Here is a 23,838-nt window from a genome sequence, read left to right on the forward strand (position 1 = left end):
TCCTAAACTGTTTCTGAAATCCTTCTCAATTTCAGAAACAGATTCTCAATAATGCTGAGGACTGCTGTTGGAGAAATACAGGTTTAAGAACATGCATGGAAATGCATGGCTTGCGCCACAGCCATGAATCTTCCGGATTCTGCCATTTGATCAGGGTCAAGTTAAAAAGCTGGTGGAGTTTCAATGGAATTTACTGTGTCATGATGCTTTACACCCAAACAAATCGATAGGCTGTGAATCTGTACAGAGTTGACAAAGCCTTATTTTTAGCATGGCTGGATTCCTTGTTTTTTTAAAGCTCTACAATAGTGTGCGTGATCATCAACTTTCAAATATTCCATCATATTATTAAGCATTCAGAACAATCCATCACCAGCAAACTATTTGCTGGATGAAGATGTCAAGTAAAAGAAAAATCTTTAAATATTTAATGAGAATTAGTAGTCAGACATGAGCTGGAAAAATTCATGCCAAATGGACGAACTGTGGATTAAAAAATGCTGACAGATAAAAACTAAAAATAAATGACGTTAAATCTATGTTTCAGCATTGCCAAAATGCCTATAAACAGATACAAAAAGTGACTAGCCCTAATATATGAAACTAGGGGCCCAATCCTATCCAACTTTCCAGCACTGATGCAGCTGCAATGCAGCCCTGAGGTATGAGAACAAATGTTCCCTTACCTTGAGGAAGCCTCTATGACTGTCCCCCCACTTCAGGATGCAGTGCACATCCTATTGGCACTGATGCATCAGTGCAGGAAAGTTTGATAGGACTGGGCCCAAAATGGTCCTATACAAAAATTAAACTTGAAACATGAATTGGAGATATCTGACGTTAAAATGTGTCTTCTCATCAGATACCTGATTAGAATGTATCTTTCAAACTTTGATTGTGTATTTTTATACACACTTTTTTTAAAATAGTCCAACATTACATACTTCAAGTTGACTAAGGGTGCATGAGCTCATATCCTTAGGGTATGAGCACGTATTCCTTTATATGCTAATATCTCAGGAATATGAAGCCATATATGGGCAGAAGCCATGAAAAGAAGTAGAAACCACGAACGGGCAGTACTCATGTCATTCCTAGACCAATCCAGCAGTTGGGTCTGTGCACCGATAAACCCTAGTCACCTCATCAACAATAGCTTCCATCAAATGTTTGCAGTGGGGAACCAGAAGATCTTGTTGCATCAGCGATTAAAGAGAGTCTGACTGCATAATCTGCATGAAATAATGCATTAGAGCAAACATGTTTTGCTGAAATAATGCATTAGAGCAAACATGTTTTGCTGATTGTTTTTAAATTCTGTCCACTAACCATTACCATTCACCAAAATACTGGAGAAGAAACTCCATTACAGTTCCCAATGCCCAAGTAATACATTATCTGACTATCATCGACATTTTGGGAGGGAGGTGAAGCAAAATGAAGAAACACAGCAATTGCTAATGGCCCAATCCCAAACAACACATGCAAAACAAACAAAACTCTTGTTTCTAGTGGTGCGTCAAAAGCATATGTGGGTATCACAATATAAATATACCTTACCACTATGCAAGAGCCTGTTGCAGGTGAGGGACAATACAAAGAACAAACAGAACTAGGACAACTGATACAGACATGCCCTGATATAATAATAACAACTAGGTATTTATATACCGCCTTTCTGGTCATCGGATTACTCCTCTGACTTTATTCAAGGCGGTTTACATAGGCATTTATAAATCCCTCAAGGGGATTTTTACAAACATAGAGGTTCTCTCTTTCAAGAACCAACAACATTTCAGAATGGATCTTCCTGGTTTGGTCTCACTTCTGGCCTCTAGTTCTCGCATGCAGGCTGACAAGCAGCTCCATCTCACACATGGAGGGCAACCAAGACGCTTCTTGCTCACACCAAGAGCAGGTGAAATCACTCAGCTGGGCTTGTCAGCTGCTTCAAGGTCTTGCCATTCTCAGCTGTTCAGGGAGCTGCCGGTGTCCTTGAACTGGCGACCTTCTGATGTTATTTTCGGGCTAACGGAGTCTCTACCCTCTAGACCAGATCTCCTGATATTCACGGGGGGGGGGGGGGGGTTCCGTTCCAGAACACCCTACTGATACTTGAAATTGCAGATACCTGAGATGCCCCTCACCTTCTGGAGCTTAACCAGTCCCCATAATGACTTTTAAAGGCATAAAAACATCACTTCCAGTTTTATGGAAAAAAAGGAAGTGGTACTTTTTCGGCCTAAATGGCGCATTCTGGGTGAATGTGCACAGCCTCTCTGGACTCAGTAGATCCTTTGCAGGATGTGTAGGGGGCCCAGGGGGGGTGCATCCAGGGATCCTCAGATAACCGAAACCATGGGTACAGGATCTGCAGATACAGCTCCCCCGTATTTCTTGAATGAGATCTAACAGGACATATGCATTGTCAAAATATAACTAATAACATTAGTTGTGATCTCTCAAACTTCAACCCTTATTTGTTGAATGAACTTTGCATTCCTTGCCCTACTGGTTAATATGCTTAGAAACTATTTGGGCTGCTTTTTGAATAGGTTCATTCTGCTAGAATTCCTGAGCTACCATTGGATTCAAATGGTCTAAAATGTAAACATAATTAAAATGAATTACAAGTGGAAAATGCCTAGCAATAGCTTATTGAGAATACTCTGTAATCACATTTGTTGCTGTTTTATTTGATAGCATCTAGAGGACGATAGCTCAACAAACCTTGCCAGCGACAAGTCAAAAGCATAATTTTCAGTTCCTAATTAGCCTCTTGGGCAACTCTGGTTACAAACTAATTGCCAAGCTTTATACCTGTTCAGATCTTGAAACGTTGTTTTATTCCTACAGAAACTCCTTGGTACCTTATCTGGGGTCTGCCACACTTTTAACTACTTTTCCCAAAGGCAGATTCACTCAAGATATCTCAAAACATGTCAGACTTTGTACTGAGTAAGAGACTTTGTACAGAGTACACCACATAAATCAGAATCCTATGCATTTTAGAAATTTGATTGATGGGGATATAACTAGGCAGCTACATGAAACCCTTACATAACAGCACTGGCTAAAATCACCATACACCCACACCTGCAAGATTTTGCTAAAGGACTTCAAAACGTTGCCAAAGCCCAGACTGAAGCATTTCACTTTATGTGAAACTCAGTGGCAATCGATTCAGTCTGAGGTGAGAACTCTTTTTTAATGCTTGTTTATTTACAACCACACTGACCATTTGCTTCTTCCATACCTTCTCTTATGAGTGCTTTTAAAACAAGTTGAATGAGAATTGTTTCTCACCAGTATTGAAATCCTCTAATAGGAAACAAAATTAGAAGGAATTAGATGTAGAAACTGCTTTGTAATAAAGTGGTTCTGTACTACTTCCAGGTCATCAAAATCTGTTAAGTATGTATTGACAGGAAGGGAAAATGCTTCTTTTTGTCACTCATTACCTGTTGTGTCCAGGCCACAAGCAGAAGCCTGTGAAGAAGAAACTGGGCCACTGCAGCCAGGCAGTATTGCACTGATGTTTGGGCATGTCCATCATCTGGTGTGAATCAGATCAGAATAATAGGATTTAGAATATGGTGTGCAGTGACTCCTTCATCCTGCCCAGATCCCTTCCATGTCTCCACCTCATTCGGGGGTTTAGGCAGGCTGATTTAGGCTGCACCAGTAGTGAAGGTACACTGGTGTTTCATTGGATTGACATCCATGGCACATTCAAAAGAACAACAGGCTACAACTGCACTGGCACTGGTATAGTTGCACCAGTGGCTGAGGGTGTGTGCCATAACCTATATTGCTCAGAAGGCTTTTTCTGATGTATAGGATTTAGCTGCCCAGCAGAAATCCTATAGGTACGTATCTGAGAGTAAGTACCACTGACCACAGTAGGACTTAACTCTGAATAAACATACCTAGGGTTGCTTTGTAGGAATATTAGAAATTAGATAAAAATTAAAAGTAATCAATGCATTAAAAAAATTCTGTGTAACTTTTTCACAGTTCGTATGATGGAAAGCATGTGATGTTGATCATATTTTGCAGTATTTATTTCCAACATAATAGTAGCTTCTGCCAGCTCGGAAGGATATACTGCCTGAATAAAAAACTAAATCAAACGAAAACTACACAACCTGAGCAAATAGATTAAGCATATCGATTTGTCCCCTTTCTTATAAAGATTCTGTTTTGATCAAGGGACTGAGTCATTTGTTTCCACTGAATGACTTTACTGAAGTTTTCATACAATTCTTGAATAATAGATTAACCTTTTAAAAAAAATTAACTGGTTTAAACCATCAAGATTGACAGTGCTGATATTCAGCTTTGTAATTAAACTATTATAAATGTGCTGATCTGTGCAAGATGGTGCTCCTTTGCCAGGATGTTCTAAGTTGGTTTAAGTGACTTCTTCAGAAAAGTATTCAGCACTACATAGTTCTATGCTTGCAAAGACATATACGTGAATTTCTTTCTTTCTACTGAAATGGGAGAGCAGGAGACCAAGTGAGGGGAAATGTGTGCCTTGATTGTTCACCATCCTGCAGAACTCAAAGCCACCAAGAGCAATAGAAAAGGTATGCTGGTGGAGGCCTGGTAATCTCAATAGGCTTGTGTCAATGATGTTCTAATCCGGTTGTTTTGGGAGCGGAACCTGGATAACCTGTAGTGGTATCCCCTGCTAAATGGGCAAGAGGCCGTTTTTCAAGTGGTGCTCCTCTTATTTAGCAGAGGGAGAGTCCCTTTTCACTCCTGCCCAGTGTCTTTTCTCATTGCTGTTTGCTTATGATTCTTCTGCATCTGTTTAGATTGTGAGCCCTTTTGGGACAGGGAGTCATTTGCAAACCACTTTTGTATAGATGTAAAGGACCTGATGTTTTGCCTGCAAAGAGTTTATGATAGTATTTGGTGAGGGCTCTTGATCTGAAAATCCACATAACCACTGGATTACACCTCTCTTACATGGCAAGCCTATGCGTGTTTACTCAGAAGTAAGTCGCATTGTGTTTAATGGGGCTTACTCCCAGGAAAGTGTGCATAAGATTGCAGTCTTAAACCTGTTTTGCACATACAGGAGAATGGGGTTGTAGAAACTTGACAGGACATGCCACAACTTGAATGTTCTCCATGTAAAAAAACTCCTTGCCAGCAAAAAAAGTTGCACAATGGTGAGATCAGGTTTCATTCAACTCACTCCCTAAGAACTACTTTTCTACTTATAGGGACTTTTGTTTTTCCTTAGAACAGTGATTTTCAACCTTTTTCATCTCGTGGCACACTGACAAGGTGCTAAAATTGTCAAGGCACACCATAAGAACATAACATAAGAACAGCCCCACTGGATCAGGCCATAGGCCCATCTAGTCCAGCTTCCTGTCTCTCACAGCGGCCCACCAAATGCCCCAGGGAGCACACCAGATAACATGAGACCTCATCCTGGTGCTCTCCCTTGCATCTGGCATTCTGACATAACCCATTTCTAAAATCAGGAGGTTGCGCATACACATCATGGCTTGTACCCCGTAATGGATTTTTCCTCCAGAAACTTGTCCAATCCCCTTTTAAACGCGCCCAGGCTAGACGCCATCACCACATCCTGTGGCAAGGAGTTCCACAGACCGACCACACGCTGAGTAAAGAAATATTTTCTTTTGTTTGTTCTAACTCTCCCAACATTCAATTTTAGTGGATGTCCCCTGGTTCTGGTGTTATGTGAGAGTGGAAAGAGCATCTCCCTATCCACTCTGTCCATCCCCTGCATAATTTTGTATGTCTCAATCATGTCCCCCCTCAGGCGTCTCTTTTCTAGGCTGAAGAGGCCCAAACGCCGTAGCCTTTCCTCATAAGAAAGGTGCCCCAGCCCCGTAATCATCTTAGTCGCTCTCTTTTGCACCTTTTCCATTTCCACTATGTCTTTTTTGAGATGCGGCGACCAGAACTGGACACAATACTCCAGGTGTGGCCTTACCATAGATTTGTACAACGGCATTATAATATTAGCCGTTTTGTTCTCAATACCCTTCCTAATGATCCTAAGCATAGAACTGGCCTTCTTCACTGCCGCCATACATTGGGTCGACACTTTCATCCACCTGTCCACCACCACCCCAAGATCTCTCTCCTGATCTGTCACAGACAGCTCAGAACCCATCAGCCTATATCTAAAGTTTTGATTTTTTGCCCCAATGTGCATGACTTTACACTTACAGACATTGGAGCGTATCTGCCATTTTGCTGCCCATTCTGCCAGTCTGGAGAGATCCTTCTGGAGCTCCTCACAATCACTTCTGGCCTTCACCACTCGGAAAAGTTTGGTGTCGTCCGCAAACTTTGCAACCTCGCTGCTCAACCCTGTCTCCAGGTCATTTATGAAGAGGTTGAAAAGCACTGGTCCCAGGACAGATCCTTGGGGCACACTGCTTTTCACTTCTCTCCATTGTGAAAATTGCCCATTGACACCCAGTCTCTGTTTCCTGGCCTTCAGTTCTTGTACAAATTACAAGGTACACCATGCTGCTGATGTGAGCCTAACATCCCCCAACGGCCCTACTATTAAATGACCCTCCCCAAACTCCCGTGGCACACCTGCAGACCATTCGTGGCACACCAGTGTGCCACGGCACAGTGGTTGAAAATGACTGCCTTAGAAGATCTTTCAAAAACATGACTCCTACCTGCTAAGTGCTAAGCCCATTCTATCACCTCATTTTCTATTCCTTCTGGTACACATACAGGCAAGGGCTTACCTGCCTGATGATACTATCAAATAAAAAAAGTTTAGAGGAAACAAAACTTTTGTTTAGATAAGTCCTGCTGATTGAATTCAGCACATTTGTGACCCTCCTGGGCCCTGCCTCAAGATTGCGCCCTTAGACGCATTAGGTTTGGCCTCTGAAGAGAGAAATTTTAAAGATGAAAATGGTTGTGGAATGATCCCCTAAAAACATAACAGGGATTTGGATATATTTCTAAAGCTTCCAGAGTCATTTTTCATATGAGTTTAACAATGCAGTAATAAATGCAGTGTTTCACAAATGCATTTTGGTTTTGACATTGCATTAACAATGCATTGCATTACAGTAGTAGCTTATCAAATGAACTTATTCTACCATATTCATATAGATAGTTTTCATGGAATATTTACCTTTCTGAACTGATTGAGAACAGCCTGATATTTTTGGCCATTCTTCAAATTAGCAATGCTAATTTGTGCTAACAATAATGGTATTTTCTGTGAGGGGCACACCTGTTTTTGAAGGAGCCAGCGAAGCTGTTAGCGCATTTCATTTAACAGGTGCATGTCAGAATACAAGGAAGTTTGCAAACTGTGTCCATAAATGCAAGAAAGAAAGAGGTGTCACTTTGTGAATTTGTGAAGAAATGAATGTGTGTGCTTTTCTCTCATCACAAGTATATTTTCCTTTCTGCTTACATATGCATAAGAAAATTTTAAAGCATGTATTGCATGATGAACAAAAGATATTTTTTAAACATAACATGAAAAAATATAACAAAAATCCAGTATGTAGTGGGTTTTGTCACATAAGGTTTTCAATGAGAGATGCTAATTTTCGTACAATTTCATTTGCATAGAATTCTATAAGAATGCTGATATCTGAGATATAACTTGGTTTCCAAATTATCTTACATTTCATTTAAAAGGAGAAACAAGGTACTCATAGTTTTTCAGCTATGCTTGGTAATAGGTAATAGATGCAAAGATGGAGTGCACACTGCATTGAATAGAGGGGGCTGACTAGAAGGCCATCCAAAAGTACATAAAACTATTTTTGCTTATCTTTGGGTAGGCCTACTGGCCATCTATGGGTCTTCTTGGACCCATGCCAATTATGTAGCTGGTGTAAGTCTGAGGAAAGAAAGGGAATAAAACAGGTTGGAAAATGGGGGATATGATCTGGCGTGTGCTTTGCCACTGAGATTCACCCCCTCCAGCTTGCTCTATGCCCTCTGGCTGCCACCCTCCCTGCTCCAAAACACCCTGATCCCTTCCCCTGCCCCCTACCTGCCCCCACTGCCAACCTAGCTCTTCCCGTGAGGCCTGGGCAGGCCATTGATGCAAACAAGGAGCAACTGGCAGATTTCACTGTTGCCTCCCTCACACTCTGCATTGGGGCACCATTTATCAGAAGAGGCGAGAGCCGCTTCCGGCCAGTGACCTAGTCGTTCTGAGGGCCACCCTCTTCTTATCCCCTTTCTTCTGAGGGTGACCCTCAGAAGCAGTTGGGAACCACGCTGACAGTGGCTGCAGGGTCCGGACCATGTAAAAAAACTGGTGGTGGGGAGGGCGGGTTGAGGCACCGCTCCCCCAAGCCTGGCGTCTGGGGCATTTGCCCCTATTGTCTCCCCGGGTACACCACTAATAAGAATTCCAGGCCATGCAAAGCTTTACAAAGAAGATTTGGAGAGTGGCTAGACTTTAGGGTCCACTAGGACCTAAGCCAAGCGGAAAAGCAACCAAGTCTCGTATGCTACTATTGAAACTTTGAGAAGTCCAGCCCCCATGAATATTGATTTTTTATGCACAGCAAGGAAGGACCAAAGGTGTATGAAGGGGTTATTGTGAGATTCCTTTGTAAGTTGCTCCATTATATGACACAAAGGGCTTGCTTCTGTTCTGACAAGAAGGAGTTCAGTCATGATAATAAGCAAAATGGTTGCTTACCGGTGGTGTGCTGAAAATGTAGAATGATGAACCCTTCAGTGCCAGGAACTTGAATTTATAGAGCTGTGGAGAGTCTGCTCCTTGTAATCTCTCATTCACCCACCCCATGTGGATCACCTGCAAAATAAAACCTTTGAAAATCTATCCAGAGGTAACATATACATTACTTTGAACATAATGACCTTTACTTGCAGAATGGCAGGAAGAGTACAATATTTTTTTTATCTTATGTCCACCCATGTTCTAAGCCCTCTAATGAGTGAAATTTTTGTGCCTGTAATCTATAGTGGTTTGTCTGAGCACTTATTTGTTTTCCTTAAAACAAGCTGCTGAAAACAACAAGCATAAAAACTGAGCCGTGTGCAAAAGAAACATGGATTCTCATTCACTGTGCCATAGCTATGGGACACTGAGCCATGTGTGACAAAAGGCAGACACTAAGGGTGCAATCCTATTCTACTTTCCAGTGCCGATGCAGCTGCAATGCAGTCCCAAGGTAAAGGAACAAACATTCCCTTACCTTGAGGAGGCCTTCATGACTCCCCCACCTCACCCCAGGATGCAGTGCACACCCTGCTGAATGACTGCATTCGCACTGGAAATTTGGATAGCATTGGTCCCTAAGGCATGCACATATAATACGAATAATAGCAGAGAATCCATAGGTCCTGCTGAGAGATCTAAATGGCATGGATGTGAAAGGCTTCAAGAAGCTGCTGACTCTCAAAACCACAACCAGGTCACATACATCAGTCTGACTCAAGTATAAGGCAGTTCCATTTATTCAAATGTTATACATTTCTTTATATAGAAAATTCCTATATTGCCTCCTTAAACTTGCTAATTAACACATAATTATATGTATTGAGGCAGCTCCAAAATAAAGCCTGTTTTGTAAATATATGTAATGTCATGAAGAATGATTGCATCATCATGTCAATGAAATAATTTTAGACACAGAACAAATAAAGTAAGCGTTCCATTTCACATTGGCATTATGCAAAACTATAAAGTACATAGCTATTTCTCACCTATACTTTATGGTACTCACTCCTTATGAAAGTTTCAATATAATTAACATAATTGAAATACACATTATACTTCATAATAATAGCCTTGGCTGAAATCCAGATACATGGTGAATACATTTCTGTTAGGGAAAAGGAACCATTTAGTATTATTGCTTGAGGCACTTGTGAGACTCTTTTTTAAAATATGCTCAGGAAGAAAATATTCTGAAGCATAACAGTTGCTAGGAAGAGGTATAATGATGGAGAATATCCCTTGTTTGTGAGTCTGAAAAAAAAATCTTCCTCCCATTAACTGTTACAAAGAATGCTTAGAGGAAAAATGACTAGATTCTGTACAAGTGCCTCTGAGGTAATGAAGATGGAGACTTGTTAAATTATCGCTTGAGAACCGCAAATAACACAAGTAATTTATCTGAAGAATCTATCTGCAGTGGTGTCCCTGGAAATAAAAATGTCATGAAAACAAAGAACTTCATTGTTTTCAATAGGAGCTGAGTACACTTGAAAGAGGAATGCATGATGAGACTTACAGCCCAAGCCAATGCACGTCTGCTCAGAAGTAAGTTTCACTGAGTTCAATGGGGCTTACTCCCAGGAAAGTGTGTACAGGATTACATCCAAAATCTGATGGTGAGATTTCCCTCATATCCTGAGGTAGCAGACATTGCTGCGACTAGACAGACCATGATCCAGAGACACTGGAACGCACAGGGTCTCACTGCAGGGCCTAATCAGACAGATCAGCATGGAGTACTTGCCTGTACTGTTGTTCGCTGTGGAGAATCCTGCTTGTCTGAGTTTTGCCGCACAGTTGAGTAGTACATGACTTGGTTCTGGGATAGAATTTCCCCTAGGCAAGACTGGTTTTAACTGCTGGGATATTTGGTGACAGCCATCTGGAAAACATCTTTGGACAGCCTGATACAATGGGTGGCTTCAATAGCTAGAAGCCATGTGTTAGCAACTTATAGGCTTACCATATGGTGCTTATATGAATAGGGAGGCTTTTTTCAGCCTCCAGCCATGTGGCCCCAGTATTGCCATCATTCTGCAGCTGCTTGGAAGAAGCCAAGAACTGGTAATGCTGGGCCTAACTGTCCTGAAAAAGCCTGCAGATGACCATGTCCCTACATGGTCACAGCCACCACATTGTACACTTGTAAACAGCTCCTCTGTGCCTCCTAGTTGCTTCAAGTTGCAATAAATGCAAGGAAGTGCTTAGGGTGGGAAGTTCTTCTTCATCCTGATATTGTAGGTAGTTATGTCAGTATGAATGGTTAGGACTGGGGAGTTTCTTCTCCCCCGTCCTGCAAACAATTGGGGCATAAGGTAGTCTGGCCCCATTTCGTTTTGTAGCATGCTGTATTGCATTTGTTTATTTTATTCATATCGCATTCTTCCTTTAAGGCACTGGTTCCCAACTTTTACACGAAGGTTGGGACCACTGTAAGTATTTGTGTGTGGGGGGGGGGCATCTCCAGAATGCTGACCCACTTCTGTTTTGAAGCAATGAAGCTACCACAACCCACTGCTTCTGCAATGAAAACCGAAAGTGGGTCACAATCACTTTAGGGAGCCATTCTGAGGCACAGGGAGGCCCACAGAGGGGGGCACACTCCCCACACTTTCCAGAGGGTTAGCACTACCCCCAAGTACATGTAAATACTCATTTTTGTTGCTGTGGTGCAGTACCTGCAGTGCCATCACTGCGATCCCACTGTCACAGCTTTTGCCACAACCCTTGGGGGAATGCAGTGGCTCCGGTTGCCCTGGGGGCTGCAACCTCCAGGCTAGGAACCACTGCTTTAAGGATTTAAGGCTATTGTACATGTCATTTTCCTCATTTAAGAAGCATTTAGTACATTGGTCCAAGCAGATGAGCTTCTAGGAGATAATCAGAAGTCCATTCCGGACCTAGTATACTAAGGCTTGAATTCACCAGTATGAGCAGAAGCTGTTTGTGCTGGGGGAATGGTCTCTAATTTCTGCCAATTTCTCTGGCAACTGCAGCTATTCATGTAGCACCAAATTTCACTGAGAGGGGAAGGTCCTCTTGACCCTCAGACATGCTTTTTGGAGGGCACAAGGCTAGAAAGGGAGGCAGAATCTGTCCACACCTCTTGGTACGCAAACCTATGTCTCTGTGATGAAACAAAACAAAGTACTATATGAGTATATTCATTTTTCTTCAGTGACAGCCTTTGCATATGAACTGTTATTTGTCCTTTAAAAAAATGAAAAATGTACAGATAAAATACTGTTTGAAAGAAAATATGAATTTCATTTGTGTGCACAATTGATTTGGGAGATTATAAGCATTATTATAATAAATATGGAAAGGCAAACTGCTGAGCATAAAAATAGAGTACCAATAGGTATTCTACAAGCATAATACACAGACTGGCAGGGTTATAAGATCATGCAATTGAAAATGGGAACAATGACTTCACTGGGAGCAAGTTCTGCCTTTAAGTAAGTAATTAATGGCTTGCCATTGAGCATCATGCTGCAATAAAAAATTAAGAAGGCATGGAAGGTTGCACCTTCAGGCATCTTGGGTTGTTTGTTTGGTCTATTTATTCAAATACAAATGAACAGTTGGGGACAGCAATTATATATGGGGGGGGGAACTGAAGGGAAGTGAAGATTTTTGCCTCCTTGGAATGCTACAGGTCTCACATGAATTTAAAAAAAACAAACCAGGGCAGTGTTCTAATATACCTGCCAGGTTGAGAGTCATGCATATGAACATCCTAGTAGAGCATACTACCTGTTTTAAAACAGGGTGGTAATTATGTGAGGCACTATTTTAAGTACTTCAAAATCAGCTGGTATACAAGGCCATAGACTGAGCAAATTATTATTGCCACAATCAAGATGTTTTTAGAGCAACATCACTCATTGTTCACACCTCCTTTAGACAGTTTAATTTCCTTGAATGTCCTTCCACCTGCCTTCACCAGGTCGCTGCATCAAGATGTGTTGCAAATTATTCCCACCTGTCCACCAACACTGCCCAGAGCAGTGTTTGAAGCTCACAGTATCCTTTGTCAGGAATACTAAAATGAAAAAGGCTGCAATCTGATGCACACTCACCTGGAAAGATGTGCAACGAGACCTACTTCTGAGTAGACATGCATAAGATTCTGCTGAAGAAAGTCAAGTCCTTGCCCCAAGAACTTACAAGTCTACAGTTTGACAATGAAGGGAAACCAGAAGAAGAGGAGAGCCAAGAATAGTAAGGTAGAAAAGTGAGTAGACCGTCACTTATGCTTTGACTTTAATGTGGTTGGGATGAAAGCTGGAAGATAAGCAAGAGCTTCATGAAAAAGCAACTATGTAGGTAGCTGACTTCTAGTGGGTCAACTCAGCAATCTGTCTTGCTTAGTACTGTTTACACTAGCTCTCCATGGTTTGAGCCAGCATCTTTCCCAGCTCCATCTGAAGATTCCAGGGGGTTGAACATGGGACCTTCTGCATGCAAAGCACATGCTCGGCCACTGAATCGCATCCCCCTTCCATAACCTTTGTTGCAGTACTCAGCAGTGAGTGGTTTTATTTCCAAAAGGTGGAGAATAAATACATACACAACTATGTCAAATGTGTTTACAATCATTGGATATATTTCAAAATACGGCACTGATAAATACTGCATTAACTACTGATCAGAAATTTTCTACTAAGATGATTTTAAAAATACCCAATTTTAGACTTCCGGTAAAATAATTTCCGTAAAAGGAGGCAAGTCCTTTAAAGCTACGCATATGATTCACAGAACAGGGGCTTTCTCACTCACACACACACACACACACACACACACACAGAGGTGTCCAATGATGTGTGCATTTTTACAAATTGAGTCACAAATCTAGCTGCCTTCTCAAATAACACAGAATCAAGTCTTTTCAATTTGCTGAACATTATGATAAATTATACAAGGCAGAATCAAAAAGTGTTAATATTTGGAGAGCAGAAATGGTAAACATTCTACAAGTTCCAACAAGATGATATACAAGTTTACGCTGTTGGGCTGACATTTCATTTTCTCATTGAGACAGATATATGAGCCTTAAAAATTACATCTTAGAGAGAAACAAATACAATTAAGAAAAAGAGCTTATAAAAGTAGCCAGTGTAACAAACTTTCAATCCATTGGGCTATTCTGGATTGGGCTGTGGGGACAGAGAGTTTTGACAGTGGAAGAATCATCTGCTGTCATAAAATGGCTGCCATTGGAGTGCGCAGCTTTTGCCAGACATTGCCACACCTGCCAAAGAAGGTAGGGCAGCAGTAGGGATGGGGTGGATGGGGAGGGGGCTGAGAGGGAGCAAAAGGATGGGGGCAGGGAGGCTGTGGGAGGGGGCAGATCTGGTGGTGTGCACCAGCTCCAATCCCTTCTTTCGGGGTCCCTCTGCCCCTTTCTTCTCCTTGAACTTGCCCCAGCTACACAGACCCAGTGCAGAACTGGAGATTATGTTGGGGTAAGGGAAATACAAGTACAAATTATAGTGAAGCATAAAGGAATGTGCTGAGGAAGTGTGAGCTGTGCTTCCTGTATTCTCCATATGTTGTGAAGCAGGACTTGTACAACTCCATCATTAAGAGATACAGGTATGCATGCTCAAGGTGGCTATAAGGTACACAAATTCCCACAGAAATGCACAAGAAATGCTCACTCTAGCATGCAAAAATACAGGATCTGGATTCACATTCCATTCCACGTTCCTCCATAGATCACTCATATCTCAGGTTGATTTCTGTGTCTATCATTTGGAGCTACTGAACTGTAGATATGTGCTAGTAATACTACACAAGTCTCTACACCACTTTGCCCTTTTTGTGTACCTATTGCTACATATATTCTAGATCAGTGATTCTCACACATTTAGCACTGGGACCCACTTTTTAGAATGAGAATCTATCAGGACCCCACGGGAGTGACATCAGCAAGCAGGAAAATTTTTCACAATCCTAGGCTGAAAGCCTACCCACACTTACCCAGGAGTAAGTCCCATTTACTGTTATTGTTAAAAGAATGTATATAGTAGCAGGTCTATAACACTTCCCCAGATGCAGTCACATACCATGGTAGCATCAAGTCTAATATATTAAAAATAAAATATTGAAATGAATGGGGAACCACCTGAAATTGACTCACAACCCACCTAGTGCGTCCCAACCCACAATTTGAGAAACACTGTTCTAAATAGATGAATCTCAGATTGCAAGAATGTAGATTGCTCACAAGGACCACTAGTTAATTGTTAAAAAGGTAACAGCTGGAACTCAAATTTGACTGAAAGCCTTCTCTTTTACTCCAAATGCATTAAAGTCAGCTGTTTATACTCAGTGGTAGCTGAATTTGCTGATTCTATTCTGACATATGCACAAAGATCTTCACAATTGGTTGTATGCTGTATTTAGGGTAAAATTTTATCAGGCATATCAAAGTCATACTAATGTTAGTTTATTCTTTTAGCAGCTTTGTGATGTCAGGATTTTCCATCTTTAGAAAGACCCATCAGAGATCAGGCTTATGTTTGCTTGATCCAGAAATCCATATGTTTTCTGATTAATCAAAATATCATCAAAAACTGTGGAATTTTTTTTGAAGTTTTTGGAATAGGAATTTATGTTGAATACATAATATTAAGTAAATATTGGCTGGTGAATCCCAAAGAAGTACGGTCACACATTGCTTGCTGAGAAAGTGAAGGTTTCTCTCACTCTATCTTCAATAAATAACACTTTGAGAATTAGACAAGAATGCAATTCAGATAGAAAACTAGGAAAACTGGCAAACTTCTGGCAACATTTGGTGACTAAGTCTAAAAATCAGCACTTGTTCAAAAACATTCATTCATTCAAGCATTTTTTCCCCAAACTGAAAAAATGTTGGGGGAATGTGTGGTATTTTTTAATCATGTAATGCCAGTGCTACTTCAAAGTGGCCACTATCCTGATACCCAGCATACTTCCCTAGTTTCTTAGTTACAGGGGGGCACAGCACTAAGTTTTGCAGGGTAAGTCACTGTACTCTGTAAAATGACCTTTCCCTTTGCTGTTGGAGCCATTTGCAACAGCAAGAGCAACACAGAGAGGACACCTCCAATTTGCTTTCGCTACTGTGAATAGCTCCTGGGGCAGGGGGAGGGCAGGCAGAGGATAGTCCCAGGGGAGTGCAGGCGGTGAGCGGGAGGTGGGGCTGAGACCAGGCAGTTATGCCAGATCCCAACCCCTGTTCCTGAGCAGTGCAGAGTGGCTTCAATCTGCTCCACTCTCCTCAGACATCCCAACTCAGGAGGTGGCACATGTCTGAGGAGACCCATTTGGGCTGCAGTGGCTTACCCAGGAGTAGGGGAAGACTTTCTCCTTACCTCTGACTGAGCCACTTCAGGGTCTTATCTTGTGCTGGATACTGCGCAGTTCTCCTGCACTGCCTGTTCCAGCAGAAGACAGGATTGCACTGCAAGATATACAACTACTGGGCAATATGGATATTTTAAAAATCCCAGCTTTTTATACACCTTATTAGACACTTTACATTTAAAAACAAATCAACAAATAAAGTAATTCATCATAAAATTGACATTGTCTATCTGATTCTAATCTTCCAGAATAATGCTCTGGATTTTTCGTCCCAATGTAAACCTACAAAAAGATAATTTGGGGCATGATCTAGCCAAACTGTTTAATTTATATCAGTGGGAGACATTCACGCATGCGTTCAACTTATTTCAACCTGATGAAATAAAAGGGAATTTTTAAAAGTTAACTTTGGTTAAATCATGCCTTTAGTTTATCTCTCATTAAAAAAAAATAGACATTATGGAATTGTAAAAAGAATCATACCTGTTCTGAGGGAGAACAGCATTTATTTGCCATCTTCATCTGCAGAAAAAGAATGGAAATACTTGCTAGAGCACAGATGATCAGAATGGGATATTCCTGTTTCATTCATGACTATGATTTGACTCCAAGAGCACCAGATGCACTGTGACTGAATGGAAGCCCAATCCTGAGCTGCCCAGCCTGTGAGGCTGCCATGGTGCCAAAATGGCTGCCGCGGTATTCAGTGCACAACCAGGCAGCTGCCAATGGCTCCTCAGGGGAAGTAGCCTCACAATGGGGCAATGCCACAGAATCAGTCCTGTCTCAGACCATGTGGTCCCACATGGGGGGGGGGTCCCACACAGGACTCAGGATCCAATGGAGCAGAGCTCCACAGGTCCCGACTCCTCCCTTCCTACTCCCTCCCCCACCATGCCTGCTCCCCACCCTCTCCCTGCCCTCTCCCACCTTGGAACACCTCCTCCCTGCCGCCCCCTACACTCCCACTCACCTCTCCATCGTCGGTGGTCTGGGCAACCGCTGAGTGGTGGATCATGGGCCCAGTACCGGAGCTGGCCTGATGCGGGCTCGAGCTGGGCTAGCTCTGGCACTTGGCCCACGGTAAGGGCTCACAAACATGCCGTAATGATGGCATGTTTGTGATAGGCATGTCAGCGATGGTCTGGCACACAAGGATCTGGATCGGGCCCTGAGCCTGCCCACACATGATGCTCATTGTCTGAGGTCTTACTCGGCATCCTATTACCTTCTGATAAACAATGGACCAGCAATGGCATCCAGAATGTTGAATTCCCTCCCCAGTTTCCCCCCCCCCCACCTTACTGCTGGGTTTTACTAGCTCTGTCTTATAACTGATTTTGCCATCTTTGTTATTATGTATTTCTGCGGTTTTCAAACTCTCCAGGAGTTTGAAAAGCGCAGTAAGTCCTTGCAGGGGCGGGGGGAAGGCAGCGATGCAATACCCAAGATCACACCACTCAGGGGGGCTGCAGGGACTGGGATGTACTCACCAGTCTCTGCAGTATCATCCTGGGGGTGTGGGGAGCCCTGCGCGAGCACCTGCAGGGCTCCCCAGCTGGTCTGAAGTGAGAGTAGAGCAATTGCGCTTCACTTCCGGTTTTGTGGAAGGGCCCTTCTGCTCCAAAGGACCCTTCTGCACAGCTAGATGTGGTGCAAACCGCTCCTTCAGAGCTAGAAGCAGCACACACCTCCCCCAAATTGGAGGAGATGCACACCACTTCTTGCCAGGCCAGCGCCGTTCTGAGGGCTGCCCTCCTCTCCTCCCCTTTCTTAAAACGTTCAGACCCTTCAGATGCAGTCAGGGAATTATGCCTAGAGTGGCTGCGGAGAAAAAAGCCAGTGGAGGGTGGGACATGGTGGGAGCATTTGCCCCCCCTGCCCCCCCTGAGTCTGCCACTGGGAATCACTGCACAGACATTATCTGTGAATTAGTTTATATGATTCTCAGTTTAGTATTTTCATACTTCTATAATACTATATTTTGATAATGAATATTCAAAGGGCAGTCTGATACTTATATGTATTGCAACAACCATATCAACTCCACAATGAATAAGGAAAATACTGTATTGTCTTGATTTCAATGATGTGGAATATTAAACACATCCTTTTAAAAACATTACTTTGTTAAGAGTCCCTTTCGAAATGAGTAAGGCCAGCATTCTCTGAACCACTGGAGAACTGCCTACTACACATATCAGTTTTCAGAGGATAATGTCATTAGTTGAGATAGAAAAGAACCTTCAAAAACCTGCACTTTAGACATCTGGAGGGCATCCAAGGAGGCCTTCTGTATGCAGAAAGTGTCTTCCACTGACAAAAATTCTTACTTGTTTGTTTATTTTGTTGAGGTATTTATGTCTGCTTTTCAATTTTAAGGTAAAATCCCCACAGTGGCTAATAATAAAAGTGCAAAACTATCCATTTAAAGCAACATCCTAAAACTAACACCATCAACATAGCAGTAGATTAAACAGCTGTAAGACAAACAAAAAAAAACCCAAAAAAACCCCATAGAAGCAGTATAAAACAAGACCCCAGATAAAACAGCCATTAAAACTTGATGCTGCATCAAGTCTCTGTTCAATAAAACCACCACTTAAATGCCCATAGACATGATTTGCACTTTGCGCTAGAGTGTGGCACAAGAGAAAGGAAAAACTAAAACCAAAGGTGTCTGTCTATGGCAAGGCTCTTCAAACGCCAGCCCACAGGCTGGATCCGGCATTTGGACATAGCCCTCCCCCATGTGAGCAGTGCTTATTGTTCTGCAGCTCTGCTGCTGCTCCTAGCATCCTATCTCGTCTTGAGGACACTCTGGGCAGTCGCATCTGCTTGGACAACCTGTCGCAAAGCCGGCTGAGGAATAGATGCAACCAGGCCCTCTGAGAGGAATTTTATCAGAGGGTACAAAGTTTCTTTTGGGCCCCTTCCCAAAGAGGGAGGGTTGAAACAGAGTGGGGGTGGTAATGGGAGTGGGCAGAATGGGGGCAAAACAGATAGGGAGAAAATGGCAATGGCTGGAATAGTCTTTGGAGTCCAGGTCTACCAGTCTTCCCAATGCAGAGCTCAGGTCTACCTGCCTGCCCAGCATTGGCAGCTAGATACTGTAATACAGAAAACCAAACATACTAAAATCTTGAAATATAGAAAATCATTGCAGGAGATTAGTATCATTGTATTTAGGCTCACACTAGAATGGAAAGTGTCCTGTGTCTGCACAGGACTTCTGCAGAAATCGACTTCTGCAGTAGCTGCACTCCTGCAGCTGTGTTACTGAGCTCCTATATACTTCTTCATGGTAAGCAGATCCACTAGCAAAAGAGCTACTGTAGCAGCTCAGTTTCCTCCCAGATGTGACACTGTTAAGGAAGGTATGCATTCCTGGGCCTGGTGTGTATGGCTTGTGGCAGTAGTCATTGCATGTGCCCACAGTAATGCCCCCAGGATTCCACATGGGCAGTGAATCTGGGTGAGATTGTAAAATGTAAGATCCCAGGAAATTTCTGGGCCCCCTCCTTTGGCTCCTGGGCCCCCTTTCTGACCCTGGGCCCGGGTACAAATTACTCCCTTTACCCCCCTCTCCTAGGCCCTGGATGTGACTGCCTAGAGTGTCTTTGTGACGAGATCAGGTGCCAGGAGCAGCAGCAGCAGCAGCAGCACGGCAGACATGTAAGCACTGGCTGGGGCGGGGAGGGTTTTTCAGCTGCACAGCAGTCTCTAGTTTTGAGACTGTTGATCTATGGGAAGAGTTTATTCAAGCAGCAGGTACATTGATGAATACAGAACCTACCTATCAAAACACTGCAGGAACCTTAGCACAGGTATTTGGGGACCAGCATTAGTAGTTATTTTCCTTCTGTTCCCAGTTCTTTGGATCCAAAAGATTGTCTTTCCTTGCCTTCCCTTGTTTCTAAAACCAGTAGTTTTCTCTATAGATACTAAAAAAAAAAAGGGTAGCATCCCATGTATCACTTTTGGGAGCTGCCTCCACTAGGCAAGTGAGATGTTGCCTGACATGTTTTCTTTATATAGATGCATCACATGCTTGTTTGCAAATATATGCAATGCTGGGTGCATACTGGGAGAACATGACCCAGGTCGGTTTTGTGGCATATGAACTACTAGACTGATGCCAAAGTTTTGACCTCAGATCTCACAGGCCTTAAAGAAGGTCAAAACTTTGCAAAAACAGAGCAACCAAACATACATGCACACACACACACGCAACTTAAGAGTACTGTGCACTCTGCAGTCACCAGTTTGAATTCTCAGTGAGGTCTTCTTGTCAGAAGATGAGGGAGCTTGCACCCTGGGGCAGGTCCCATAGTTCGATGGCAAAACACATCCTTTGCATGCAGAAGGTGCTCAGTTGGATAGGATTGGACCCTAAATCAGCATATAAGGTGGCTATACTATACCCCCAAAACTAGAGCAAGTTGGGCAAAACTGAGGCCATTTTTGGATTCAGCACCTCAGTATGGCAGTCTTTCTCGTGGATTCAGAACATGTGGATTCCTTCATCAGTGAGTCCCCCCAAACTCACTAGTGGACAGACCTGGACCTTCTGGAGACAAAGGGAGCTGTGGTCTCCTCACCTCCAGAGGGTCTTCTGAAGCCCACAGTGACAGCTCGCGACAGCCCACAGCCTCTGCGGATTTCAGAGCAATAGTGAATTTTATTCAAGCTTGGAGATGATGGCTCCTTAAACAGCAAACTAAACTAGAATGTGTGTTTTGTGCCCCTCTAAACTGTTGAACAATTTCCTCCGAGGAAAACATTTTTTCAAAACAGCTCGGATTCAGCATGAAGCCGCTTACTAAAATTGCTTTGCCACCTATTGATTTTTACCCTCTGTATATTTCCTGTGTTATTGATGCATCTTTTTTTAATCTGTTGCAGACCTTTTAACACCAAGTTGATAGAAGGTTTGAGTGACAAAGCGGCAATACCGGTGAGGTCTGAAGTCCACAAAGGTCTCCATGGGCAAGAATAGGATTATATTCAGAATGCTGGAAAGAAAATGTTTGAATGAGGGACAACACCACAAACCTATGCTGAAAATGTATTTTTAGAAATCTATTTTTGCTCTTCTCATACAATCCCTGAATGATTCATGGATATGTGTAAATAAGAGATGAGCTCTAAAAGGAAATATCTTTTTAAAAGACAATGGCTGCAATCCTATGCATACTGACCTGGCAGCAAGACCCAGTGAATTTAAGGGAACATAATTCCATGTTAACATGCACAGATTGGACTGAAATTAATTTAATTATGGAAAATAATAGAAATGAATCTGTGTTCCTCCAGCTAATACAAATTCACACTGTAACTTGCTGTAAAATGCATGTTGTAAAATGAAACTAGTACAAATGCACCCCCCACCAATCTAAGCTGCTCTAATGCCCATTTTGTAAATTGCAAAGTTCAAAAAGGTAGTCCTTGGATGTGTGTGTTTGTGTGAGTGGGATAAGGGGAGTTGAACCTTTTGTGTAGGTTTTCCTAGCAGTTGTTAGTTTTGTCCTGTTGCTGCGACAGTAGCTCCTGCGTGGGTTGAGGGTGCAGTAGCATCCTTGTGTTGTACTGTATGTGTGTGAATAAGACTTGTGTGACTCAAATATGAAAGGAGTGCCTTGAATACATGTGAATTAGTAAGACTGCAATCCTATACAGAGTTACATGAGGGTAACAGCCCAATCCTGAGCTGCCTGGTGTGTGAGGCTGTCGCATTTCCACAATGGTGGCTGCGGCATCCTGAGCAACTGCCAGCAGCTCCTCAGGGAAAGGAAAATAGACCCGTAATGGGGCTACTTGACTCTGCGCTGGCTAAATAGCCTGCACAGAGTAACGGAGTGCCATGTCGGGCCTAGAAACCGGACATGGGGCTCTGGATGTGGTGGAGCTGAGCTCCGATGGTCCCGCCCCCTCCCCCACCTTGCCTCCCCTGCCCTGGAATGCTTCCCCCCCATGACCCCACTTATCTCTCCGCCACCCGGCACTCCCACAGAGCATGGTTGCCCATTCTCCTCTCGGCGCTGGCTCAGCGCGGGCTTGAGCTGAGCCAGTACCTGCTTTGACTGGGTGGTAAGTGTTGCAGGCATGCCTTACAGCACATTTGTGTCAGTAAGTGCCAGTGGTGAGCTGGCGTGCAGTCTTCAGGATCATGCCCTAAATCCCATTAAACTCAATGGGGTTTACTTCTTAGTAGGTATGCACAGGGCTTGGGCTGCTAGTGTGTGAGAGACTGACAGGGAAATGAACAGAAAGATAAATATTTGAAAATCTATGTGGGTCTCCATCTATATTTCCTAAGTATGTTTGCATGATAAATAACATTCCCCAGACCTTTTTTTTTTTCTTCTTTTGAAGAATTAGAGCAGATTCTTACTGATTTCCTTTCCATATTTTTATCTTTTTATTCAACTAGCATTGTGACTTGTCTTGGCTGGTACAGTAAAAACAAACAAACTATAAAGAGAACAAGTACTTTTTTGAGTTAGAAAATGTAACTACTCTCTATCATGTTAGGGTCTTCAAAGCACCAAAGAATTTGATGTGCTCTTGTCCCCTTGTTCCCTCCCTCTTGAAATCATTTTCTTATTTTACATATAATATATTCTGTTGGTATTTGGCAGATAAAAATATTCTGAATCATTGCTAAAACAACTAGGAAAACATCTGGAAAGCAACGTACATTTTGTAGTGTCAAATCATTGATGTTAGTTGATAAGGCTCTCAGCCAGTCAGCACTCTCCTGGGCTGTAAAATACTGGAGTATCCCAGTGCTAACTCCATCGAGTGCCAGCACTTCAAATGCATTAGATCTGCAGCAAGAAGAAAGATACACCATCAAGGATGCTATACCAGTAGTTCCTAGTCTTCATATTCAGTCCCCACAAATTGGTATTTGTTAAGTACCACACAATATAGAAAAAACATCATCATAATAGAGGTACAGTATACAACACCACAAGTTCAGTACTTGGTTACTCTTTAATGATTACTATGTGCTTTTAAAAAACAGTTCTACACAGTCACATACTCAAAGCTGCATTATACAAATTGTGGTCTTGTGAGGTGATGTAACATACTAATTAACTACATCAACTGTTTGCTGCCAAGTCCCTGGTCCAAACCTCAGCTCCCTACAATGCAGTTGATGGCCTTTAGGAAATTGCTGTCTTTCAACCTCAGTTGTCCCATCTGCAATATGGGAATAAAAATATTATACATACAGTACTGTATAAAAGTATAGTCTACCTTACAGTTATTTAAAGGATTGCTGGGTAAAGTATTGTGGAGCACTTAGGAAGCATTCTAGAGCAGAGTATTAAATTTGTTTCATACAGTGAGCTGAACAGCATTAATGGCATCTGCTGAGGGTCAGAAGTGATGTCATAAAGCAGGAAGTGACATTAAGCAGGTGATGAACATAAATAAACTTTTTTTCTCATGTAGGAACTTGTTACTTGCAAATGACAGATGATAAAACATTCAAATCTTGATCATATTTTCAAGATATAGGAGAGCCCAATTACCATGTGTTCTGCACTTTTAGCAGCACTGCTTTTGCCAAGGTGTCACTACACAGTTCAGTAGCTGAAAGGTGCTCTACAAAGTAACACCTCTGCAGAAGCAGTGCTGATGAAAGGGCAGCACGGAGAAACCCAGTAATCACACAGGCCGCCCCTTCAGCAGTGACACCTCAGCACTGTTGAAAGAGTGGGCTGCAT

The 23,838-nt window shown here is 42.6% G+C and overlaps 1 protein-coding gene across 2 annotated transcripts in view; it reads right to left on the reverse strand.

The window, feature by feature from the left end:
* SNTG2 (syntrophin gamma 2) overlaps positions 1-23,838 on the reverse strand; it is a 272,584-nt gene that overhangs the window by 35,530 nt on the left and 213,216 nt on the right. For both annotated transcript variants that reach the window (XM_066640310.1, XM_066640309.1), the window contains exons 10-12: positions 22,800-22,929; positions 16,583-16,621; positions 8,699-8,815 (exon numbers count right to left, since the gene is read on the reverse strand). In XM_066640310.1, coding sequence (XP_066496407.1) covers positions 8,699-8,815; positions 16,583-16,621; positions 22,800-22,929 — 286 coding nt within the window. The remainder of the gene's footprint in view (positions 1-8,698; positions 8,816-16,582; positions 16,622-22,799; positions 22,930-23,838) is intronic.

Source organism: Tiliqua scincoides, chromosome 1, assembly GCF_035046505.1.
Source record: "Tiliqua scincoides isolate rTilSci1 chromosome 1, rTilSci1.hap2, whole genome shotgun sequence".
In the NCBI taxonomy this organism is placed as follows: domain Eukaryota; kingdom Metazoa; phylum Chordata; class Lepidosauria; order Squamata; family Scincidae; genus Tiliqua; species Tiliqua scincoides.